This window comes from Epinephelus moara, chromosome 18 (assembly GCF_006386435.1).
Source record: "Epinephelus moara isolate mb chromosome 18, YSFRI_EMoa_1.0, whole genome shotgun sequence".
Taxonomy (NCBI): Eukaryota; Metazoa; Chordata; class Actinopteri; order Perciformes; family Serranidae; genus Epinephelus; species Epinephelus moara.
The window spans coordinates 26,033,688-26,050,522 of record NC_065523.1 but is presented as its reverse complement, the minus strand read 5'-3'; the positions used below and the strand labels follow the sequence as shown (position 1 = coordinate 26,050,522).

Genomic DNA, 16,835 nt, shown 5'->3' with positions numbered 1-16,835 from the left:
TTTCCTTTAATTGGGCTTACCTGGCCAACTAATTATGACAGGTGTCTGAGATTGATTTCAGTGATCCAAAGAACCCTGAGACACAATACCATCCATGAGTTTAATTGAAAAACAAAAAATTTAATCTTTATGACACTTAAATACAATTTGCATAATAATTTGGAACGTGGTGTAAAGGGTGTTAAATAGAAAGCTTCAGGGCACCAGGGAATCTCCCTGCCGTTCTCTTTTTCTTTACAGCAGAGTGTGTGCAGTGACCGCAATGTCACAGATGTCTTAAATCCAGTCTTAAACTTGCAACTTGCAACTGAGATGATGATGTCATTCTTATTATGTCATCAATCCCAATCTCAGTTTATTTTTCTTTATTATTAGTGTATTTTAGATTTTTTATATTTGACATCAAGCAAGCATGGCAATTACGATAAATCTGGGCATATAACCCGAAAAAAATGTCTATTAATACACTTCTTTCTCCCCTGCCTGGCACATACTATTTGTCTCAGTTAGTTCACGCACACACACACACACACACACATTTGGCTGACCTGTATATGGGATGAGTCCCTCGAGGTAAGTTCGAGCACCCTGGTACTGAAGCAGCTCCTCAGGCGGCAGGTGTGTGAGGAGCACCTGGAGGACGGCCTGGGCATCCTGACAGTTTCTGGCGTTGGTGTTCCACACCGCACAGTAGCGCAGGAGCGACTCTGAGTGGGGTTGAAGTCATAACAGGGTCGAGTGTGGGGCGGCAGCCAGTGGTGAAGGTGGAAAGAGAAGGAAGATAAGAAACTATTACTCCTAGTTTACTTAAAATCCCTTTTAGAAGATTAGAAGATTGTGGTTTCTGTACTCCAGCATCAGAGAGGCTGAAGGACATTATTGATCTGTTACCTTTCTGATCCACTCGAAGTTTCAGTACCGTCTTCTCTAACAGCTCGCGGCTATCCTCCACCTGACGGATCGCTAGAAGCAACAGAGAACAGCATGTCAAACTCAGTTGTCTTTAACGTATACAGGTCTGCTCACACCTCACCTGGCAAACACCTTCCTTTTGAGGTAAACATCTCTAATAATTATTATGTTACATATCTCATTAATAATCATGTTCTCACCTATCATGATATATAATTATATAATTAACACTGGCATGTGAAAACTGTAGTGTAAACAATTGTAGGATTACAAAACCGGAGACTCCACTGAAAAACCTGCATGCGCACACCTCTCTTTGACCCCTTTCATATTCTTGCATGACTGGGTGTGATATAACTTTGCATTATCGGAACAAAAATAAGAATGCACCTGGCTTTTGTTTGACACGTTTACTGAATGGCAGGCATGCTGATCCACCCCATACAGGACTGCATAAGATGTCTTCCAGTTGTAGCTTCATGTCAGTCTTTTTATTGCTTGTAACTCGAAAAATAAAGATGAATTTTTTTCACTGTAAATCGTATTTGTATTTTATTTAAAAAAAAATAAATAATAATTTTACTAAGATTTTTTTAAATCACTATTTCCTTCTTTTAATTTTATTTTTTTAAGTTTTAATTTAATTTTTTTGTGACTGTTTTATTTACATTTATTTATTTTTACATTTATTTATTTTTACTTTTTTTATTTTATATAGGTATTTGTTTATTTTTAAACATTTTCTACATTTCTTTTTTTACATTTATTTCTTTTAACATTTACTTATTTTGTACATGGAATTTTCTTTTCTTTTTTTCATTTATTTATTTATTTATTTTCACATTTATTTATTTATTTTTTGTTACATTTACTTATTTTAGATTTATTTATCTATTATTTTTGCACTTTTTTTTACATTTTTTTCTTTTAACATTTACATTTTGTACATGTATTTGTTTATTTTTCATTTATTTTTACATTTATATATTTATTTTTTGTTACATTTACTTATTTTAGATTTATTTATCTATTATTTTTACATTAATTATATATTTTGTTTACATTTAAAAAAATGTATTACATTTCTTATTTTATTTCTTTTTTTTTTTTTTTACATGTATTTATTTTTTATTTTAACATATATATATATATATATATATATATATATATATATATATATGTTTTTTTTTCTTCTTGTTCTTCTTCTAAAGTCTTTTTTACTTAAATTTTAGTTACCAGTATTACTATCTCTCTAGCTCTCCAGGTATTTGACAAGGTATATTTACTTGTCCGGATACGGGCATTGAAACTTAGACATTGAATACCCAGGTCATGTATGCCGTAAAAAATTCAATTAACAAAACTGGAAAAGTGAAGATTTTTGGAAGTCTGGATTTAAGACTTATGGCTAAATGTCATGTTGACTACTATAATACCACTTTAACTGCCTTTTACTTTGCAAAAGTGAAGAAGCAGCTTTAATACACGTACAGAAGTTCAGAGGGTTCACAACAGTACAAACACTTACAGTATCATTATAAACAGTCTGTGATACTTCCCAGAAACCTGCGGTTGTGTTTAAGGTCATGATGGGTATGCAGTTTCACATCAACAAAACGCCAATATGCTTCTTTGTTTTTGAAAAAAGGACTCTGTGTCATCATGGGACGGGACAAAAGACACCAAACATTTGTGGAATCCAGGTCGTTTTTTGTTTTTGTGTTCAGACTGCATCAATGCTTGGGTGACTCAACTCTTAAACTTGAGCAGCTATCCACACTGACAGATGACAGATTGATGAGATTACCACATGTGAAACAATGAAGGACAGAGATGAAGTGTGTACAGAGGACATATGATGTTAAGAGGGAGAAACTACTCAGTATAAAATTAAAACCATGTGTACACTGTGTACAGCATGCAACCAGTAAATGTCGGGGCATCCTCGTAGCCTCAGGGACACTTCCCCTCTCTTTTTCTCCTCATTTCCTGTCAGCTTCCCAGTGTATGTTAGTCAATATAAGCAAACATGCCCCAGAAATGTTTTACCTTTGATCACAGTGAGCACAGTGTGAGGCTGGTCCAGCGAGATGGCGAGACCCAGGGCTTTCAGGTACTTCTTCTCATGGAGCAGGTTGGACAACTCCTGCTGCCTTCAGACACAACACACACACATCAATCACATTAACCGCATGGCCTCAAGGAAAGTTCAGCTGTTATGTACGACAATTTTTCCACAAACTACACAAAGTCAAGTGTACTTGACTTGTCTGAACAATACCAACTTCCTTTGCAACAATAACGAGGCGTTCCAGCATCGTTTACTCTATGAAATCCTGACTGAAATTTGAGGTCGCGATATGGCCAAAATCTTAAATCACAGTATATGTAATTTTATATCATGGTAATGGTATATTTCACAGTACAGTAACTGTTCGGTAAATTTAGTTAAGAAATGGTTTAAAGTAACCAAACCATACTTAATCACGTGATTTTACTTAGATTTTTTAAAATAACTATTTCCTTCTTTTAATTCTTTTTTTATTTTAATTTCATTTTTTGTAACTATTTTTTTTTACTTTTTACTTTTTTATTTCATACATGTGTTTGTTTATTTTTAAAGGGCCAGTGTGTAATATTTGGCATGGTTTATTGTCAAATCTGAATCTGAATCTGAATATTCTACCCATTAATATGTTTAGTGTATAGTGTATAGTGTATAATCGCTATAAAATAAAATTCGTTTGGTTTTCGTAGCCTTATAATTATGCTTTTATATATATATATATATATATAGCAAGGGCCTTGCTTTAGAGAGGTCACCATCTTGCACCGCCATGTATGTATGGCAGCCCGAGCGGACAATCCAGCCAGCCAGAGAACGCGTTTCGAGTGTATAAATAAACCAACGAAGACAGCGGAAGGAAGGAAGAAGGAGGAGGAAACAGCAGAGAGTGTTAGTAGTTCGTCGACAGAGAGTAGTGAAAAGTTTTTTTTAGTTATAAAGTTTGCGAATGGACCACACTTACCACGCAACAGGAGAGAATGAACCCGAACCGTCATCTGCGAGGAAAAGAAGACGCAACTTCAGTCCTTGTGATGCACTCTCTGCGGCGCTTTTCCTCCTGATGATATATCTCCCCAACGATGGTAGCACCGAATCCCATTCTGCGCAGCAAAATGGGAGTGGAGGATTCAGCCTCTCTTCTCGCCCGCTCAGTGTACTCCGGCTCTCATCTGTATGCTCCGGCTCAAACAGGTATGGTTCTGGGTCTGTGTCCGCTACAAGAAACTCTTCAAAATCGCGTTCAAAGTCGTCCATTGCAGCTACTATAGTCCGGAGATATTGCTAGGCTAAATAAACAGCTGAGCGCTGTTTACAGGCTACGCTGTCAGTCAGTGTGCGGGCTGGAGATTGGCGGAGCAGAGAGGGGAGGGGGGCCCCCACTCGGTATGGTAATCGAGTATGTGTGTATGAAGTGTGTGTGTTACGCTAGAAGAGTCAGAGTTTGGGACGGAGTCTTTTACCCCCTGGAGTGTTACCGGAGTTTTTGGAGTGCTCAAATAAACTGGCCTTTTTCCCGAATGCTACTCTGGTCTCCTGCTCGTGAGGGATTCATTACAATATCATAACATGATTTAGATTTCTAAATAAACATTCACCTCGTCGCTAGACAGACCTACTCCCGAAAAACTCATGTCTGTCTTTTTGTCCCTACGAGGCCACCGTCATTTACCCAACGGGAGGGGTGAGCGAGTGAGCCGTGCAATCTAGAATTTGAACACTGATGTCACTGTTTTCAACCCATTTTACACACTGGCCCTTTAAACACTTTTTATATTTATTTCCTTTTTTTTTTTTTTTACATTTATTCATTTTGTACATGTATTTGTTTCTTTTTCTTTTTTAAAAAATTTATTTATTATTTTTACATTTATTTATTTATTTATTGTTAAATTTACTTATTTTAGATTTATTTATCCATTATTTATCTCTTATTTATAATCCAGCCCTAATTTGCCTCATAGCCTGCCCTGAATATAGCTGCAAAGGTAGAAAAAGTATTGCAAAGTCTCCGCTGGTCACATTTCTACCTTTAATGGCTATATACCTTAGTATGGCCTAACCCTACCTGATAATAATTTACATTATCTGTTACCCAGGCTGGCGTCAAAAAGATCATATGTCTGAGTGTCTGTCAGTGAGCAAACATACACAATCATTAAATACATACAATCAGTCTGTTTAAGGCATGAAATTCCCTTCTTCTTATCAGAACACACACATATAGCCCCGACCTTTGCCAGGCGTGACCTGTGACCCAGTGAGGTCCACCTTAGCCTAACACAGTCTCTGTTTATTTATCTGGTGACTGGATGTTGCAACAAGGGGGACTAAAGTCAGGCCTGACCTCCGACAAAAACACGACAAGACCTTGTTTGTCCACCTCTTGAGTCTGAGTCATCAGCCAGAGGATGGAGGGCTGGATGACATCAGCCCGCTCTGGCCTTGTTTACACCTGGGGTTAACATGCATCCCTGTTTGAAGTGACCCATATGTGACATCATCCAGAGAATGTGTGGTGTATGTTTGGGAGATGGACCCATGGAACAAGGGCTGTTGGTCATTGGGATGACAGGCTGTCATACAAACTGGCTTTTGGTCCACTGGCTCTATTAGCAGCTGTTGATGGTCGCTGTGTGGATACAGCCAGTAGAGGGGTCAGGAGTGGTGGGACTGCGATGTGGAGGGTTTCATGAGCAGTCCCTGCAAACCTTACAATGAACAGGGCTTTCCAATATGTCTGACGGCACCTCACGACAAGCTGTCACGCCATGTAGGCAAGCTGTCCCCGTCAGAAAGCGCCTGGCAATCTATCGGCTAGCGACTGGGGCAGCCCACCACAGCAGTGGTACAGCAAATAATGTTGCGTGTAGCTTACTTGAGTGTCTGATCCTCCTGCTTGGCCTGCTCCTCTGCCAGCTCCACTTCAGTCACGTCCTAACAGCAGACAAAAGAAACAACAACATTTTTTGTGGTAATGCGTTGATCCCTGCGGAGAGATTCCTCAATTCCTCAGAAGGGAGAGGTCAGTGAGAGTGAAAATTAAGTAGTAAAAAAGTCAACTGAAGATTTTGCTAAAGGGTGCTTCAGCAGGTTGGATATTTGCTGACGCAAACACTGAAATCTTTAACGTCACCTCCTCACTTGGTTCATGCAAACACTGACCAAACAAGCTAGAGAGCACTGTCAAGTGATTACCAGACATAGGTTTTGAAATACAGTGATTTATAAGTTGTTGAATAAATAATCTTATATTTCTATTTTATTTTCTTGCTTTTATTTCATGATTTAATTCTGGGAATATCATTCAACTACATCCAAACAACAGAGACTAAAAAGCACCAGAAAACACTGGAAAACTGTTCATTTTCTTAAACTTGCAATCAATACTTTAATCTGGGGCAGTCAAACAATACTTTTTTATTCACAATATATAAAAAAGTATTGTTTGACTTATAGCCTGCCCTGAATGTAGCTCCACGTCCTCTGTTCAACAGGTGACGATCAATCAAATGACACTTACCACCCACACAGAGATGTTAGAGTCTGCTGAGCCAGTCACCATCTTGTCATCTTTGCGGCTGGCGTGGAGACCCCACACTTTGTCCTGGTGGGCGTCCAGCGTCTTCACACACTCGTTTGTCTTTATGGTCCACAGCTTCACTAAACCATCTGAACCACTGAGGACAGAGCACGATTAGGAGAGCGGAATTACAACAAGGTTTTATTTTAAAATGCTACGTGATCAAAAAGCAGAGAGAGACAGAAGGAGGTGGATGTTCCAAATCTAAACTACATCCCAATTCTGATGAGGCTCTGCAGAACATTTGTTTCCAGCTATTTTGACATTGAAAACAATCGCTACCGTTGTTTAATCGAGCAAATCTGGCAAATATTGTCTGGTTGGAGCCTCTCAGGTGAACGTTTGCTGCTCTTCTGAGATTTATATTGTTGGTTTTTGGACTGTTAGTTGGACAAAACAAAGCATTTGAAAAATGTATCTTGAGCTCTCAGAACTTCGGACATCATCTCTCATTATTTTCCCCCCTGACCCCTGAAAATCAAAGATTCCAATTGTCAGTCAGAGACCCCTTAATCAACTTAGACTTTTCAAGTCAAGCAGTCTCTCTTTTTTTGTCATTCAGTGTGCAGTGTATTTCTAGGGACTTTTCTAGCTGTGGAGTGAGCGCTCCCTCCTTTTACACTGCTCTACAGGCAGCTGCAGACCCAGGGTGAGTGCGATAGAGGAAGCTGCCCGGAGGAAGAGATGCTGTGCCTGGTCAGGCTCCAAGGTAACGTTATCTTCTCCTATCTGCTGATGTGGTGAATTTACAGCTCACAACAACTTAATACGATACAGGCTCTTGATTTATTTGATATCTAATGTCAGCAAAAAATGGTACACATCCCTGATCTGTCGTTAGCCTTGTTAGCATGCATTAGCTCAGAGGGCTGGGACACAGCTACTGTTTATGTATCAAGTGTTTTCCTACCACGCTGCAGATTGAGCATAATTTCCTTAAAGTTTGCCGTCTCCAGTCAAACACCAAAGCAATAGAAAACTGTTAAAATGTCTTCCGCTGGTTATAAATATGCCACTTGAGCCTGCGGCGAGTTTCTGTTTCACAATCTTTAATCTTATTAGCGAGCAAGCGTTACTAATACGTGTTCAGAGCCCCGGAAATGGATCATGACAATCAGAGATAACGTGATAAGCATACATAAGCGCTCTGAGCTCAGTTTTCCTCAAGCACAGCACAATGTGAAGCTGCTTGTTTTTCTTTTACTGACTAAGGAGGTGATTTTCGAAGGTGTACTTTTATGGAGAAAAGCTTTGCATGAGAGGTCGGTGGGGTTACCTGGTGAGCAGCTGAGTGCCTCGGCTCACGAAGATGACCTTCAGAACTGATGCATCGTGACCCTCGAATGTCTAGAAAAGATTAAGAGTAAAAAAACAAATCGTTTCAATCACAAAAAATATAAATAATTACAATCAGCTACAGGAATATAAGTAATTTAAGTAACTCGTGTGGCCGTTAAGTGTTATCTTAAAATGATTTCACACCACAACACCACAGAAAATCGCCTCATGAATTTACAGTGTGAAATATGACGTCACAATGGTGTGTCAGTGTGAAATCAAGCTTTTCACTGATAAGGGAACTTATCGCACACACAGCTAATGTACTCAATCACCTATCACATTCTGTGATAAATGAAACTCTGTGCCATGTGTGTGCTAAACCACGGGGCCCACCTTGAGGCAGCTGAAGTCCTGCAGACTCCACAGTTTGGTGGCTCCATCTGCGGAGGACGTGGCCAGCACCTGGTCCACAGGAGAGAAGCAGATGGCCCAGACGCCACGACGGTGGCCCCGAAATACCCCCAGCAGGCCCACGGCTCCTTCCCCTGCCAGCGACCACAGCTTAGCTGTGCGGTCCTGGGAGCCCGAAGCCAGCAGCTTGTCATTGGGTGACACTGCTACGCTGTTCACATCCTGGAAGAAGGGAGAAAAGAAAATAAGGAATAGGAATCTCTAAGTTGATGAAATTTTAGTAGATGCAAGTTTGACGGAAGAAATTCATTCATAAAACGTAAATGGAAAAAAGGCGTGAGGGCATACAGTCACATTTCTTCCAGGAGAAACGGATTCGCTAAAATTCCTCCCACTACACTGCCACCGGTGTCACCTCACTGCCGTGACTAACATCTTACATTGCGTGTGAAATATGATATTTCCTTAACGGCTTACATGACAACAAAAGACAAGTTGAGTAACCAGGCACTGCTGATGGACAGATTGTCGTATCTCACATCTCCAGTTAGCAGGAAATTATGGTGTGTTGAAATTTTACTTGACAGAAACTTGCCAATGGAAATCAGTTCCACTGGAGCTCTGGACTTCCTTATGTAAAGAGTGACCTTTCACAATCTGTTCACAAAGACATGGCTGGAGACTGACTCCCCTGTGTGTGTGAGTGAGACTGGATTGTTTAGTCATTACCCCAAAAAATATCATAGTTAGGATTCTGTCTATCAAAATTTTACCTTTTTTTTCTTATTAATATGCATGTGAGCTGGCATTTGAGGTACACTATTAAAAAAATCCTGATTTCTTGCTCATGTTTGGTGCAGTAGTGGAGGAAGATTAGAGCCGTACCTAATCTAGCTTGTGTATGGCATATGTTTGAATCCCAGATTATAAGGAAGTGCACTTCACTAGAGGAATGTGAAAACACTTCACTAGTGACAAACTTTGCACAAGTGGACATAAACAAAGGATATCATATTTTTGAATAGAGGGTCTTTTTAACTGCTTATTTTTTGATCAATACATTTATTGTTTGGTTTATAAAAAATGTTTAAAAATGAAAAATCCCCCATCACTATTACCCAGAGCTCAAAGTGAGACCTTTAAATGTCTTCAGAAAACTCAAACGTGTTCAGTTTAATGTAATTTAAGAGCAGGAAAAGCAGCTAATCCTGAATAAAGTTCAAACATGTGAGCATCTGCATGAAATCAAAGTAAGATGTGTGCTGTGGCAGCAGTGCCAGTGAAGAAAGAATGAAGCTACACACTATGAGTGACACTAAAAGAAACGATAACAGCCTCTAGAAGTGGTCAGTGCTGAACAGTCGGGCTGTTTTATCAGACACATTTGCACTGCAAGGAAAAACTGTGCACTCTCATTACGGAGCCTTTTCTCTCTCTACATCAGTCCAAAAAAAAAAAAAAAAAAAAAAAATATCAGCCTTAACCTGACCTTCTTTTGTCTAAAGTTTAACAAGTTAATCTCTTTCCACAGAAAGAGATTAACTGAGCTGTTTGTGAGTGGGCAGAAAGATCTTATGACAATGCTGTGACGTGTCCAGCGATAATGAAGGAAACCAGAAACTCTAAAAATCCTAAATTAAATAAAGGGGATAAAATGTCTCGGATTTCCTCCTCTTTTTATTAGCAAAGGATGTGAGGACAGACCGCACGGTTCTTTGCTGTCGCCTCTGAATTTCAGAGATCACTTGGTTAATCACCTTACATTGTAATACCTGCACTGTCAGCCACTTAAATTTGCACCATATCTACTGTAGAAACAGCTCTCTGCGGTAGTACTGGGACTAAACTATCATTCCACTGCTGTGTGTTTTTATTCTAACACTTATATTCCCTATCCCTATGTGTATCATTGTCTTTGTACGTGTTGTGTAATAAGCTACTGGGTGCCTCAATTTCCCTTGGGATTAATGAAGTATCTATCTCTCTATCTATATATTTTCCCCGGTTTGTATTTCGGTAAAGACAATCACAGTGACCCATGCTTCTGTTGTCAAACGACTACATGAAAGCACAAATGTTCATGACTTGCCAGCTTGACGATCATATTTCATCATATTGAAAAGCTGTCAAGTTTTTCCTGTCACTAAAATTCACAGGAGCCACTCTGACGCACCCTGTTGCTGCAATAAATTTGTCACCTCAGGAATTTCTTACATTCTAATTGCGTCTGTGGAGCGGCTGTTTCTTTGATGTGAGCATGTGAAAGCTCACAGGATGGTTTTGGAGAACATACCGTACAACCGCAATCTTAAATTAATTATGACGTAGTATCTAATGAAGCATGTCTTTTACATGAAACATGCTATCAGCTGCAGGTGGTTGCAGGGCTTTTATTCTAACTCAAAACTGTGTATTGCTTGTACCTTGTCGTGTGCCTTCTCTGTGGCACGGGGGGTCAGCTGATGTACGTCCTCCCCTGCTGTAGTCAAGTCTGCTGGGAGATCCCACACCTTCACGGTGCAGTCCTGACTGCCGGACACTACGAAAGACGCTTTCATCCTGGGCACAAACAAACAAAGATGGAGGATCGTTACGTTTCCTTTGTTTACGACTGATTCCCGTCTTGGCTGTTTGCCTGTGCGACTGAAGGAGAGTTACCTGGAGCAGGTGATGGAGCCCACGGCGTTAGTGTGGCTGGAGCCCTGAGCCACACAGTGCACCTGACCGCTGTCGCTGTCCATCTGCCACACACGCACCGACCTGTCCTACAGACAAAGACACAACACAAAATTATTGTTGGCTTAAAAGTGGTTTATTAGCATCTTCAATTATAAGACGTGTGTTGAATAGCGTGCAGTTCAGTGTGCACAATCATTAATTCCTTCATTTTGATTCTTTGTCTGTGGTGTTGTTGAACCGTGCAGACACATGTGCTCACCTTCGCGCAGCTCGCAAAGAGAAAGCCTTTTTTGAACACGTCCAATGAGAGGACAGTATCTGTGGATGATAAGCAGATAAAAAGAGCAGTGAGTGTGTGAGCATGTAATCGTCTCTCCAACCTGCTCAGCAAGTCACTTTTTAAACACTGTAAAAGTGAGATGACCCAATTGTGTCACGTCTGAATTCTCTGGAATCTGGTTCCTCTAATGACAGATTCAATTCACACAAATCCTGGCACAGCTTACAGAGCCTGTATTTTGAAAGTCTTAATTTTGGTAGCTGTGTTTTTAAAGATGTATATACTTCTAATGAACGTATATGTTTTTATTCTTACATTATTCTTTATTTATTTTAGCATCTTTTGCAAAATCACAATCTGTCAGCCTCGATACAAAGCAAATGATCTTTTTGTAAAGTAAGTTCGTTAATATCAGTGTGCAATATATCTAGAATTGTAGTAAGGTTTTCACTCCTGATCACACAGGTTCCTCCAAGGCATGAAAGATCTACTGCAGCTTTTAGAAACTACTGCAAAAACCTGCATTAAAAGTCATTACAGTGTCTAACAAAGAAAAAATGGTGTTGAAATGTGAACAAGACAGAAAATCGAATCAATTCAGAAAAAAATACTGATGACACATCCATCATCTTTTGATTCTTTCTGTGTAAACTTTCTGCCCTCTGGCGCACTAACAAACACACTGCTATGCATTTCACACATGTGGGTATTTGCATACGCACGCTGCCCTCTGCTGGTGACTGACCTGTGTGTCCGTACAGGATCTGGCAGCTGTTGGTGAGCAGCTCGAACACCTTGAGCTGGCAGCTGTTGGTCGCCACCACGATGTGGCTGTCGTCTTTACCCAGAAACTTCACGTCCAGCACTTCGTCATTGTATCCCACAAACTGTGAGAGGGACAGACAGAGGAGGAGAGTGTCCATTAGCGACCAAGATGTCTGGGGAGAATATCTATATAATAATTCTAACTACTATATATATATATAACTTAAACCTAATTTTCTCTCCAATCAACCCGAACAAATGTAAATGTAAAATCGTATAACTGAGTGTGCTTTACTGTACTTTACTGTAACATTATTATAAGTGCTGGATCTAAATATCCCGCTCATGTGTCCTCAGTACCAACCTGCTGCTGTGTGGTGAGTCCAGGCAGCTGGTAGAGTACAATGTTGTGTTCTGCTGTGACTGTGGCCAGCCTGGAGGAGGCAGGCAGGGAGAGGAGGTACGTTAGACTGCGGGGATCATCGTCCTTCTCCTCCTCCTCCTCCTCCTCAGAGACAGCAGTGGGGGTGGAGGAGAGGGTCTGCGCGTAGACACAACGCGCAGTGCTGGCCTCCCACACTCGCAACACGCCTACAGGTGCGGAAGGGAGAAGAGGTGAGTGACAGAGACATTTAAAGCAAAGCTCTGAGGTGTTGCTGTCCACAAAATCTGGACCCATGCTCAGCAAAACACATTAGATGTTAAATCACTTCAGAAACCTTTGCTGCCAGCTGTGATGAAATGCAAGTCTTTGCTCTTCACTCCAATCTCAGACATGTCCTCATTCTTAGGTAGGAGCACAACGCCCTCCACAGCCTGCAGAGAATAACAGCACACAGAAATGAAGCTGCAATATTTTCCCCACAACACGCATTTAAAAGAAAGGAATGAATGTCTCTCAGTTCTCAGCACTGTTTTCAAAGTCTTACCTCATAGACCGGCACAGTTCTCTTTGCTTTCTGAGCCTTCAGGTCCCACACTGTGCAGATCTTGTCTCTGCCAGAACTACAAATAAAGACGAAATGTATAAAACACTGATCATTAGAAACCTAAACACTTAAAATGTTGCGAATGACAGCCCGTCTATTGAGTAGCTGAGTGTACCATACCTGACCATGGTGTCACCATCTGGGCTGAAGCAGAGCGAGGTGACAGCGCTGTAGTGGCTCTGCAGCACGCGCACACACTGACTGGAGCGCAGGTCCCACAGACGGATGCCACAGTCCAGAGAGGAGGAGAAGAGCTGCAGCCTGTCGATGTCTGGGTGGAACTGGACCAGGCTGCAGAGATACAGTCTTGTTACTGAATTTACTCTTTATTTACAAAATCACTATCTTTCACTAAATCTAAATTCTTAAACTTTCAGAGTAACCTCTTTGGTTCCATTTGCCTTGTTAGTATAATTCGTTTGGACTGCTGTTAAAGTCGTCAATCAAACACTGGTGCGCACCAAACAACTGAACCGAGACTGCTTGAATTTTTTTTTATCTCAGTCCGTTTCCAAGCAGACTCTGGTGCGGTTGGTTTGTGGTGTGAAAGCACATCAAACCAACCGCAGGACTTTATGATAGCAGATGTGATTTTAGCATGATTTCAAAAGCTAAACTACAAATACATCCATCTTCTGATTGGAAAATCTGTCCACGATCTTATAACTGATCCATATAAAGGTAATGTATAGCCTATAAACTATTTGTGCTAATGCATACGTAACCACGGTAATGCACGTCAGCAAGGGTATTTTCCTTGTTAAAAAGCTGCTTGAACTGCCATGATTGTATCTGACTCTGTGTACTTTGTCAGTTCATTAAGTCCATTAAAAATGTGTGACAGTGAGCCACAGTAAAAAGCCCCAAATTACCACTGTACAAGATCACTCTGTCTCTGTGTTAGTCATTACTCATACCATGCAGTTGATTTGCAGTCTAAAAATACTAATAATGTTTACAATCAATTACTTCTATGTGAGCTCTTTGTGACACCAAAGATAAAAACTATACACATCAAAAGCATTTAAGTGCTGTGTAACCTTCTGTCAGTCACTGAAATTTGATCTCGTCACATGGGTCCTGATGATGCAGGAGGACAATCACAAAGCTGTCCAATTAAGCAGTTACCTGTCAATCTGTATAACTTCATGTTTACACCTCTCTGTTCATTTGTATGAAGTCAGCCCAACCGCAAGACGCTTACTCTAAAAACAGTCCAGTATTGGAATATCTGAACATGTGATTTGCTGGTCTTCAAATTACATCAAATCAAACAAAGATGATATCCTAATTGATAAAGTCGTTGCAGATAAAAAACAAACATTCTTTAAATGCCTAAAGCAATTCTTATTATTTAACCTTCTATTAATTCCTCACTTCAGCAACACTGATTATTCAAGAAGCGGGCTGGATACTGAACCTCCATACACATGAAATGTATTCATAGTCCCGAGAGTTGACATTTAATGTCTCGTCAAATGCAATCTTATTCATCCTTCTGATTTATTAAATAGCTTCTGATTTAAATCCCAATGTTGCCATCTTAGACTATTTCATCAAGACAAAGATAGCAGTACTGCCTGTCTTTAGACTTCAGCTTCTTTTTTAAATGACAAAAAAAGTTTGCGTAGAAAAATGTTTCTCAAAGTAAGATATACGAAAAAGAAAGTAGCAATGACACACTGATCTTGTCCCTTTTCCGAGTATTAAGTTTTTTTTAACACAACTTCTGTACATACGTATTATCAAAAGCGTTTCTTGTTCTTATATATGTGAACTTACTGTACAACGCCAGATGACCCTTTAAGATTGTGGGTGCAGTACTGCTTCACCACATCCCAGAGCTTTATAGTGCCATCACAGCCACCTGCAAGACAACAAGAAGACAAAACTCAGCAAACTGTCCACGCAGCAGAAATCAGGCAGAAACAAGGGACACAAAAGACACAAGTTATTGTCATTCATCGCTGACCTGTAGCCAGGAGCGTAGAGGTGGAGTCAAAGGTCATACTGGCTACAGGAACAGTGTGAATGGCCCTCCAGGAGCGAGTGCACTGAGCTTGCTTCCAGTCCCACTGCTTCAGCAGCAGAGCTCTACTGGCTGTTACCAGCATCTGTGGTGGGGACACAGAGCAGAGACAAACTCACATACTTAATGCTTTTTTTATGGGCTGATAAGATGAATTCACACCATGAGAACTGACTGAAGAAATGACAGGTGGTTGAGGTTGTTTTACCTCATCATCACAGCTGAGTGCGAAAGATGTGATGTCCTCTTGATCATCCTGCAATTGAAATATGGACAGACAAGACAGAGAGGATGATGACTGTTACAAACTAAAGAACTGAGAAATAATGTGTTTAGATATTTGTTGCAATGAAATGTTCTTACACTTAATTCTAAAATATTTTTCAGTATTTTGTCCTATCATCAAGAATATCATTATTGCAAAATATCCTGAAATATAGTGATATTATTTCAGAGGCCATATCGCCCACCTATAGAAAGGTAAACACGCATACAGTGTACTCACATGCTCAACACAGTGGACGATCTTCCCTGTGCTGATCTCCAAAACATTGACACGTGATCCACAAGTGCAAAAGATGAACTTTTCATCTTTGCTGATCTTAAAAACAAACAGACAGAGAGGTTAAAGGGTCAGCTTAAAGCATAATTTTTGACCGTATTTGTTTTAATCTGTCACTTGTAAGGGACTGTTCATTATTTATGAGAGGGGAGTGGGTGGTACAGAAAGGGGGAGGCATGTCAAATAATTTTTTAAACACTGAGGGGGGGGGACTTATGTCTTATATTTTGGCATAGAGGACTGGCATACAAATGTAAATAGCTGTATTTGTATATATTTTTTCCCTTTATCATAGCCAGAAACTATAAAAACAGAAATTATTATTGGATTTTCATATTTCTGATCATCAGGAAAAAAAAAAAAAAACCAAATCTGAGCTTTAAGTGGTGATATTTCATCAAAATCCCAGGGAGAGTTTAAAACCAGGGATTTTTTGTAACTCTCCAATTTTTAACTTTCAACTTTTGAACATCATAAGGTAAGTTTTAAAATCTAGTAACTAATTTATGGTGGAGGGAGGGTCATACATTTTTCCAGTCGCTTAGGGAGGCTCAATAAAAAATATTTGTAGATTTAGAGAGGGTCACGATTCAAAATTAAGAAAAAAAAGCCACTCCCCTGCTCTTATAAGTACAGAACAGTCCCTAAGTCCGCCGTGTTATGGCAGTGCAATATTAAATCACTGGAGCCCTTTAGGGACAATTTCACACACTCATTTTAGCAACACATTTGACACAAAACACACGTCTGAAAACTCACCTGCACTTTTCCTCCTTTGTAAAACGGTTCAATCTTGCTCTCAACAACATAACTGCAAAGAAACAACAGGAATATAACTACAAGTTGCACCAACTTTCACTCACACTTTAGCCTAGCTTGTGTTAGCCTGCTAGCTAGGTTTGCAGCCTGCACGTGCGACGCGTTAAAAACTTACTTTGTTTTGAACTGAAGGTTGGTGTTTGCCATCTTGCTCACGAGAAAGGCCAAAACCGAAATATTTTGGCAGCTATGGTGATGTAAATTAACTTATTCCTCACTTCACACGTTGGCTACAGACAACACATCCATCCCGCATGTTGATACCCGAGTCGCACACATTGTACGTCATCGAAGCGCACTGGGCTGTGATTGGTCAGAGGGAATCCCACTTGTATTGACAGCATGTAAACAGATAGAAATGCTATTAAAAAGCGTGTAAACTAGCATTTTAAGGGGAAAATAAGCGTAGAAGTATAAAGGGTGAATGTTTTTTGATAAATAGAGTCTCTAAATTCATTTT

General features: G+C 40.0%; 1 protein-coding gene across 1 annotated transcript in view; it reads right to left on the bottom strand.

Moving 5' to 3' along the window:
- tbl3 (transducin beta like 3) overlaps positions 1 to 16,653 on the bottom strand; it is a 21,501-nt gene extending 4,848 nt beyond the window's left edge. Inside the window, exons 1-21 of the mRNA XM_050069074.1 lie at positions 16,491 to 16,653; positions 16,316 to 16,367; positions 15,500 to 15,595; positions 15,203 to 15,250; positions 14,938 to 15,079; positions 14,748 to 14,832; positions 13,086 to 13,256; positions 12,906 to 12,981; positions 12,696 to 12,792; positions 12,341 to 12,567; positions 11,957 to 12,098; positions 11,191 to 11,249; positions 10,911 to 11,017; positions 10,676 to 10,811; positions 8,235 to 8,474; positions 7,837 to 7,907; positions 6,501 to 6,657; positions 5,856 to 5,914; positions 2,962 to 3,065; positions 892 to 963; positions 549 to 707 (exon numbers count right to left, since the gene is read on the bottom strand). Of these exons, the coding sequence (XP_049925031.1) occupies positions 549 to 707; positions 892 to 963; positions 2,962 to 3,065; positions 5,856 to 5,914; positions 6,501 to 6,657; positions 7,837 to 7,907; positions 8,235 to 8,474; positions 10,676 to 10,811; positions 10,911 to 11,017; positions 11,191 to 11,249; positions 11,957 to 12,098; positions 12,341 to 12,567; positions 12,696 to 12,792; positions 12,906 to 12,981; positions 13,086 to 13,256; positions 14,748 to 14,832; positions 14,938 to 15,079; positions 15,203 to 15,250; positions 15,500 to 15,595; positions 16,316 to 16,367; positions 16,491 to 16,522 (2,332 nt within the window). The 5' untranslated portion in view covers positions 16,523 to 16,653. The remainder of the gene's footprint in view (positions 1 to 548; positions 708 to 891; positions 964 to 2,961; positions 3,066 to 5,855; positions 5,915 to 6,500; positions 6,658 to 7,836; positions 7,908 to 8,234; positions 8,475 to 10,675; positions 10,812 to 10,910; positions 11,018 to 11,190; positions 11,250 to 11,956; positions 12,099 to 12,340; positions 12,568 to 12,695; positions 12,793 to 12,905; positions 12,982 to 13,085; positions 13,257 to 14,747; positions 14,833 to 14,937; positions 15,080 to 15,202; positions 15,251 to 15,499; positions 15,596 to 16,315; positions 16,368 to 16,490) is intronic.
- Positions 16,654 to 16,835: the final 182 nt, after the last annotated feature.